Source organism: Nicotiana sylvestris, chromosome 10 (genome assembly GCF_000393655.2).
Source record: "Nicotiana sylvestris chromosome 10, ASM39365v2, whole genome shotgun sequence".
NCBI classification, from domain to species: Eukaryota; Viridiplantae; Streptophyta; class Magnoliopsida; order Solanales; family Solanaceae; genus Nicotiana; species Nicotiana sylvestris.
In genome coordinates, this window is record NC_091066.1 from 51083270 (window position 1) to 51092869 (window position 9600).

Below are 9600 nucleotides of genomic sequence, written 5' to 3' on the forward strand. Positions count from 1 at the left end.
TATATATATATATATATATATATATAGAGAATAATCACGTAATTAATATCATGGAGTAACGTCTATGTTGTAATCGTTGTATATTTATTATGCGAACCGAACAATTCTTAAGCTTCTTGTTGCATGAAGTGGTGTGATTTTTTACTTGCTTGAACTGTAAGATAAACATTTACTTATCATCATACTTGCTTATCCAAATGGAGAATTACTAACCATTGCATAAATTTTGGACATAGTGAAAGACGGTCGATCATCTGAATTCTGATACACCAACAACTGGTTCAGGCTTTGTCTGAAAAATTCAATGACCCAATAATAACGCATTTGAGGCTGATTATTTTAAAATATATTATTAGTATTTAGTATCATAGTGTCATATATTAAAATATTATTGACCATGACTATGGACTCGTTGTAGTGAATAGTGATATAAAGTACTACAATATTAGGAATCCTATATTTATATAGTTTTGACTTTAAGAAAGCCGAAAAAAATAATTGTTGTTCGTTTCAAAATGTTAGGTTAGGCCACTGTTTATAAATCCTTGGTGAATTATTAAAATTTATACGGGTATTAAATTTTGAGGTCTTAAATTAAGCTTCTAGGCCGAAAATATGGTTTTCTTTTCAATTTTTGTAATCTTGAATCTCACTTCTCTGTTAACAGTTTTGAAGTTTTAAAAAATAGCACAAGCGTTTAAGTCAAAGATTATCGTCATTCCTTATTATTTTTTTCTTTATCATTGTACTTTTGGAATATACACCACAAGATGGACTTGGTTTGGTAATTAATAGCTATTTTCTTTTTGTTGTTGACTTCTTGTTAATTGTTATTGTTGAACAATTATTGGCCTGTGGATAATGTTGCACCAATATTTCCAGTTAATTATACCTTTCATTTGCGATGACAATGTCGTTAGATCGATAATTAAGGTGGAAAATAACCAGGTTTCAATGAATCTTTTATCTATTTGGGATAAGTACAAGGATAATGTTAGTATTTTTTTTTTTCTTAAGAAGGAGACGTTGTCGTTGTTGATCAACCATTAAATTAGTTTGTTTCTCTTTCGCTCCTTATAGCAGATTTTTGTTTCTCTTTCGCTCCTCATAGCAGATTTTATATTTCTATTATATAGAAGAGAGAAGAGGAGGTCGACCAAGGGCATCATAGTCATTTCAAATATATTACACATTGTTGCTCGTATACTAGGCTCAAAAGCTTGGCTGTGTGTTCTTGGTACAGAAAAAACTTAACTTAGCTGGTCTGTAGCTAAGATATTAATTAAATGCACTACTTGATTATTGTTACTAATATCAAGGCTATTAATGCATGCATTAGCATGATTAAAGACAAAATTATCCTTAAAGTCTCTTAAAGCTAAAGAATATAAAGGGCATTTTTGTAAACACCTAATTTTTTTAAAAATTATGCGATGCATTTTAGTTTTTAATACATCACACCAAATAGTGTATAAAAAATAATATCTGCATAACTAATGCTTGCATTACTAACCCATGCATTACTTATACACCCTATTCAGCATTATTCTTATACACCCTACCAAACGACCCCTTAATATTTTTTCAATAAGTACATTTAACTAAAAAAAATAATCTTTTTGGTAATTTTATAATTCAAACGTTCATTTTATTAAAGCTATAGTAACATACATTTATATATAACAATTGTATTATCTCCTTAAGAAACATTATTTCATTTGTGTATTTATGGACTATTTCAGGTAAAGAAGATTTTTTAATAAGTAAAAAATTGGCGATAATTTATGTAGATTTATATTCAGATGTTCTTATATTGTTATAATTGATACCATTTTATACAAGTGCTCATTAAATTGTAATTTCAATTGGAATAGTTTATAAAATTAGGAAAAAAAATACTCAGGAATAAAATATAATTTCATGTCCCTTTTTTATTATAGAATATTGATGTTCAAATTGTATAATAAGGATTCCCTCTCTAAAACATGTCTGAGAATAATCTAAATTAAAAATTAAGACAATCAATTTGGGAATTTTTTTTTCTTTTAAAAATTATTATATATTAAGAAGCATGAGAAGTATCATTATGCATGATTATATTTCTCCCTCTATGATCGAAGTTAGTTGAGTACTTTCTCTGTCGCGACCCATTTTCCATAATAGGTCATGATGGCGCCCAACACCGTTGTTAGGCAAGCCAACACGGAAGTATTAGTGAATTCTAATTTTTACTTACCCAAAACAATTACACATTTTTCTTGATCTGCAATTAAAAGCTGGAGATAATATGCAATAATCGATAATAATTATACAATCCAAAAGAAACGTCTACTAATGTGTGTGCCAAAACCTGGTGTCACAAGCTGTGGGCAACTAGTAGAATATACAAAATAATACATCTATCCTACTGTCTGAAACAGAATAGACAGTCAAAAGTAAGGAAGATTCCATCCAACTGCTGATCGGCACAGGAAGGGAAGCAGCTCACCGTGGAAGTCTCGGACTATGATCAGGGACGCGCACCGGTCTGATAGCAAGATGAACCTGCCTCAGATCATGTACAATTAAGTACAGAAGTGTAGTATGAGTACATAAACAATATGTACCCAGTAAGTATCTTGTCTAATCTCGAAGAAGTAGAGACGAGAAATCAACTTGACACTTACTAGAGTCAAATAATATGAGAGATGAATTATACTGAGCATGGATAAAACAAACAATTAGCAGTGTATAGCAAGAACTAACAAGTCCTCTCCTAGATAATGTCACAGCTCGCAACTCCCATTCCAGGACAAATAATAAACTCAAGTCATAGAATAATACTGAGTAAATCATGCGCAAGTAGTGCCGAGGTCGTACGGTCCGATCCAACATAAAAGTAAATTGTGCACTGCCAAGGGTCGAGCGGTACGAACCATAGATGCATCTATTACCCCGCTCGTGAATCAACCATGCAACGTGGTCAATGTAATTAACACAGCAACAAGCAGACAAGAACACATAACGGGGGAGAAATTACTCACTGAGTTATCAACTTCTCTTTAAAAAGGTCAAGAAAGATCATGTTCCTCTTAACTAGTCTCATTTATCATAATCACCATGATTTAAGCAATCCAAGTTAAACATAGCTATGCAAGAATACTACATAAAGCATGCTTCTAGGCCCTAAACTACCCGGACTTAGCATAATAGTAGCTATGCACGGACTCTCGTCACCTAGTGCGTACGTAGACCCCACATTTAATGGCAAATTATTAGATTACATCACCTATGGGGACAATTCCCTCTTACAAGGTTAGATAGGAGACTCACCTTGCTCCAAAGCGTACTTCCAATACCAAGAGCGCGCCCAAAGCCTCAATTTGGAGCCGAACGATTCAAAACTAGTTAAATGAGGTAGGAACTAGTCAATACAAGTTCACAAGATCGCATTCTAGCTATTTAAGTAATTTTCCAACCTTAAACACAAGTTTCCTAAAATCCGACGCCGAGCCCACGTGCCCGGATTCCGAAATTTTTCGAAGAAAGTTGTTCTTTATAACCCAAGGATCAATAATATATGATTTCTAATTCGTTTCATAACAAATTTCGTGGTTAAATCTAAATTTTTTCAAAACCCTAGGTTTTCACTCAAATCCCATGATGTTCACTAATTTTAGCGTGGTAATCTACCTAAAACCCAAGTATTAAACTCATATTAAGTAGGAATAATTTACCTCACGATGCTAGGTTGAAATTCTCTCTTTGAAAGCTCCCAAATCGCCCAAGCGTAGAAGTGAAATGAAATAAATGGCCTAAGTCCCATTTTTAAAAAGTTGTGTCTAGGCCTCTGATATCGCATTTGCGAAACCAGGCTCGCAAATGCGAACTGGGCCTCCCTCTGCCTTGACCGAAATTGCGATAGATGAGTCGCAAATTCGGAACCTGCTGGGTTCGCAAATGCGAAGCAAAAGTCGCAAATGCGACCACTGCCCCCAGCCGGCCTCATCGCAAATGCGATGTTAACCTCGCAATTGCGTGTTCGCAATTGCGATCAATATCTCGCAATTGCGAGATCTGCAGCAGCAGCAAAAACACCAGAAAACTGGTGTGCTTTTCTACTCCCAACCCATGCCCGAAACTCACCCGAGCCTCGGGGCTCCACTCCGAACACTTACACTAGTCCAACAACATTTTACAAGATTGCTCGAGTCATCAAATCGCCGAAATAACACCTAAAACCACGGATTCAACACCAAAACGCATGAAATCCTTAAGAACATTCAAATTCCTATCTTTACAACCGAAAGTCCGAATCACGTCAAATCAGTTCCGTTTCTCACCAAATTTCACAGACAAGACTAAATTATTATATTGGACATGTATCGGGCTCCGGAACTAACATAGGGACCCGATACCAACATGATCAAGCATTATTCCTTTTCATTAAATATTAGAATTTCAGTTTAATAATTTTTAATAAAAATTCATTACTCGGCCTAGGGACCTCGGAATTCAATTCCGGGCATACGCCAGGTCCCATATTTTTCTACGGACCCTCCGGGACTGTCAAAACAGGAATCTGGATCTGTTTGCTCAAAATGTTTTTCAAAGTCAAACTTAGCCTTTTAAGAAAATTTTAAGGAATCAAATGAGCATATTTCAACCCAAATTCTTCAAATTCTCAAACCAACCATCCTCGCGGGTCGTAAATTAGTTAAAGCAAGCACGAGAAGTTTTATTTAGGGGAACAGGGTTCTAAAAGCAAAATGACTTGTCGGGTCGTTACATTCTCCACTTCTTATACAAACGTTCGTCCTCGAACGAACATAGAAAAGTACCTGAGTTGCTGAATAAATGTGGATATCTGCACCGCATGTCCTCCTCGGACTCCCAGGTCACCTCCTCGACTAGTTGGCCCCTCCACTATACCTTTACCGCTGAAATCCTCTTGGATCTTAAATGGCGATCCTGTCTATCAATAATGGCAACTGGCTCCTCCTCGTAACTCAGGCTCTCATCCAACTGAATAGTACTGAAGTCCAACAAATGGGATAGGTCGGCATGATACCTCCGAAGCATAGACATGTGCAAGACTGGGTGAACTCCCAAGAAACTGGGGGAGGGGGGTAAACCAAGCTCGTAAGCAACCTCCCCAACTCGTCTCAACACCTCAAATGGGCCAATAAACCTTGGGCTCAGCTTGCCCTTCTTCCCGAACCTCATAACACCTTTCATTGGCCAGACTTTCAAGAGGACCTTCTCGCAAGCCATGAATGATACATCGCGCGCCTTCTGATCCGTGTAACTCTTCTATCTGAACTGAGCTGTGCGAAGCCTCTCCTGAATCAACTTTGCCTTGTCCAAGGAATCCCACACCAAATCTGTACCGTATAACTTAGACTCACCAGGATCAAATCACCCGATAGGAGAACGACACCGCCGACCATATAAATCCTCAAATGGAGCCATCTCAATGCTGGACTGATAGCTGTTGTTGTAAGCAAACTCTGTCAAAGGCAAGAACTGATCCCACTGCCCTCCAAAGTCAATCACACATGCTCTAAGCATGTCCTCCAAGATCTGGACTGTCCGTCAGTCTGTGGATGAAATGATGTACTAAGCTCCACACGGGTCCCCAACTCACCCTGAACAGCTTCCAGAAATGAGAAGTGAACTGAGGGCCTCTATCTGATATGATGGAAACAGGCACACCGTGCAACTGGACTATCTCCTGGATGTAAATCTGAGCCAGTCTCTCCGAAGTGTAAGTAGTCACAACCGGTAAAAAGTGTGTCGACTTGATCAACCTATCCACGATGACCCACACTGTATCAAACTTCCGCAAGGTCCGGGGCAATCCAACTACAAAATCCATAGTAATGCGCTCCCACTTCCCCTATGGTATAGGCATCTGCTGAAGTAGGCCACTCGGCCTTTGGTGCTCGTACTTGACCTGCTGGCAATTCAAACACCTAGCCACATACTCCACTATGTCTTTCTTCATCCTCCACCACCAATAATGCTGCCTCAAGTCACGATACATCTTCGTAGCACCCGGATGAATGAAATACCGCGAACTGTGTGCCTCCTCTAATATCCTCTCCCTCGGACCATCAACATTAGGAACACATAGGTGACCCTGGAGTCGCAAAACACCATCCTTGCCAATAGAAATCTCCTTGGCACCACACTGAAGCACCGTCTCTCTAAGAACTGCCAAATGTGGATCATTGAACTATCGGGCCTTAATATGCCCAATAATGAAGATTGAGCAACAACACACGCAAGAACTCAGTTGGGCTCTGAAATATCCAATCTCACAAGTCAGTTAGCAAAGGACTGGATGTCCAAAGCTAGTGGCCTCTCCTTTGCTGGAATGAATGCCAAGCTACCCATACTCTCTGCTTTCCAAATTAAGGCATTTGCGACCACATTTGCCTTGCCCGAGTGATAAAGAATGGTGATGTCCTAATCCTTTAGCAACTCAAGCCATCTACGCTGCCTCAAATTGAGATCCCTTTGCTTGAACAAGTGTTGTAAGTTGCGATGATCAGTATAAACCTCACATGATACCCCGTACAAATAATGCCTCCATATTATAAGAGCATGAACAATCGCAGCCAACTCCAAATCGTGCACAGGATAATTCTTCTCATGGATTTTCAACTGACGCGAGGCATATGCAATAACTCGCCCCTCCTGTATCAATACATACCCCAATCCAGCGCGCGAAGCATCGCAATATACCGTATACATCCTTGAACTGGAAGGCAACACAAGAACTGGTATTATAGTCAAGGTTGTCTTGAGTTTCTGAAAGCTCGCCTCACAATCATCGGACCAACGAAAGGGAGCACCCTTCTAGGTCAATTTAGTTAGAGGTGATGCAATAGATGAAAAGCCCTGCACGAATCGTCTGTAATAACCTGCTAACCCCAGGAAACTCCTGATCTCGGTCACTGAAGTAGGATGTAGCCAACTCTGAACTGCCTCAATCTTCTTGGGGTCCACCTTAATACCCTCTCCTGACACAATATGCCCCAAGAATGCCACTGACTCTAGCCAGAACTCACACTTGGAGAACTTAGCATATAGCTTCTGCTCTCGCAAGGTCTGAAGCACTACCCTCAAATACTGCTTGTGCTCCCCCAGGCTACGGGAGTATATCAAGATGTTGTCAATGAAGACGACGACAAATGAATCAATGTAAGGCCTGAATACCCTATTCATCAAGTCCATGAACATGGCTGGGGCATTAGTCAAGCCAAATGACATCACCAAAAACTCATAATGGCCATATCTAGTTCGGAATGCAGTCTTCGGAACATCCGAGTCCCGAATCTTCAGCTAATGATACCCTGACCTCAAGTCGATCTTGGAGAATACCCTAGCACCTTGCAACTGGTCAAACAAATCATCAATACGAGGTAGTGGATACTTGTTCTTGATGGTAACTTTGTTCAGCTGGCGGTAGTCAATGCACATCTGCATAGTCCCAGCCATACAGTACAGTGGGATAGATACAGGTTGGGTGCCTGGAGCCAAATCAATACAGAAATCAATATCACGATTCGGTGGCATGCCAGGAAGATCAGAAGGAAACACATCAGCGAACTCTCGAACTACTAAAACTGAATCAATCGTCAAAGACTCTACGATGGTATCCCGAACATAAGCTAGATAAGCCAAACACCCCTTCTCTACCATATGCCGAGCCTTAAGGAAAGAGATAACCCGACTAGATGTATCAACTGTGGAACCCTTCCACTCCAACCTTGGCAACCTTGGCATTGCTAATGAAACAGTCTTGGCATGACAATCTAAGATGGCGTGATATGGAGATAACCAATCCATGCCCAGGATGACCTCAAAATCGATCATATCAAGCAATAGGAGATACGCTCTAGTCTTAAAACCACAGAATATGACCATGCAGGATTGGTTGATTCGATCCACAACCACAAAATCGCCCACAAGAGTGGACACATGAACAGGAGTGCCCAAAGGCTCAGGAGAAATAACCAGGAAACGAGCAAACAGAGATGATACATATGAATAAGTAGACCCTAGATCAAATAATACCGAAGCATCTCTACCGCCGATGGAAATAATACCTGTGACAATGGCATCTGAGGCCATTGCATCTGGCCTAGCCGGAAGGGCATATAACCTGGCTGGAGTGCCGGCTGGCTGGCCTCCACTTGACTGAGTAGTAGCTGACTGACCCCTCCCTGCCTGGTCTCCACCTCTAAGGCTGCCTTTACCCATCTGTCCCTCGCCTCTGGGAGGCTGGGCAGCCGGTGCTGGAATCATGGGTTGTTGACCATGCTATACTCCTTGCCCCAAAGTCTGGGGCAGGTCCTCTTCATGTGACCCGGATCTGCACACTCGTAGCACCCTCTCGGCACCATAGCCTACTGCCCTGAAATATGAGCTTGCTGACCCGAATACCCCTAGAAGAACCCTGACTGGCTGGTGGGCGATATAATCTCTCTGGCATGGCACTGAAGTGAGTACTAGAAGAACCCTAATAACCAAAATACCCGCCGGAGGAACCCTGAAAAGTTGGTGGGCAGTAAGAACTTTCCGCCATCGCACTGAAATAGGGTCTCACTAGAGCACCTGGGGGAGGTGGTGGTGGTGCTGAATACAGGGGTTTGCTGGGCTGACCCCTCCCGAAGTGACCTCTACCCCTAGCTAGGGCACCTCTAAACCCTCTAAAAAATTGTGCCCTCTTGTCCTGTTGAATTTGCTCTCTACCCCTCTAGCGGTATCCCTCAATCCTGCGAGCAATGTCTACCACTAGCTGATACTCAGTACCTATCTCCACCTCTCGGGCCATGCTAGCTCGAATATCGAGGTGCAACCCCGCAACAAATCTTCGCACTCTCTCTACATCTGTGGGAAGTATCATGAGTGCATGGTGAGACAACTCAGAAAACCTTACCTCATAATCGGTCTCATACATCTGACCCTGCTCAAGATGCTCAAACTGATACCGTAGCTCTTCCCTCTCAGAGGGTGGAATATACTTATCCAAGAATAACTGTGTGAACTGACCACAAGTGAGGGGAGGGGAACCTGCTGTCCTGCCAAGAACATAAGACTGCCACCATTTACGGGCTATGCCCTCTAGCTGAAAACTAGTGAAGTCAACCCCATGCGACTCCAATATCCTCATGTTGTGCAGTCTGTCCCTGCACGTGTCTATGAAGTCTTGGGCATCCTCATGACGCTCACCTCGAAGATAGAAGGGTGAAGTCTGGTCCATCTATCCAACAACTTTTGCGGGTCGCCATCCGCAGCTGGTCTGGGCTGGGCTCCACTACAACAACTGGCTGGGCCCCATCTGCGAGTAGTGCACCGGAGTCTGATACACTGCAGTTGCATGACCAGAAGCCCGAGTAGTAGGGGTCTGTGCTCCCCCTCCTACCTATGATGCAGCTAGATTCGCTGTAAATAAACCAGCCTAAGCCATGGAATCCATGAACTGCAGCATATGGCCCATGATCTCCTAGAAACCGGGTGCTGTCATAAAGTCCGTCGGGGTAGGCTCAGCTGCGGGCACCTCACCCTACTCCTCGATGATAGGATCTTCCACATGGTCTGCTGGTGGTA

At 41.6% G+C, this 9600-nt stretch overlaps 1 protein-coding gene across 1 annotated transcript; it reads right to left on the reverse strand.

Moving 5' to 3' along the window:
• Positions 1-8746: 8746 nt before the first annotated feature.
• On the reverse strand, positions 8747-9253 carry LOC138879324 (uncharacterized). Its single transcript, XM_070158930.1, has one exon. It carries the CDS (start codon positions 9251-9253, stop codon positions 8747-8749), a length of 507 nt encoding a protein of 168 aa, XP_070015031.1.
• Positions 9254-9600: the final 347 nt, after the last annotated feature.

Bases quoted from the DNA above. Each gene is read 5' to 3' on its own strand.
- LOC138879324 (XM_070158930.1), bottom strand. From the start codon at position 9,253: ATGGACCAGACTTCACCCTTCTATCTTCGAGGTGAGCGTCATGAGGAT.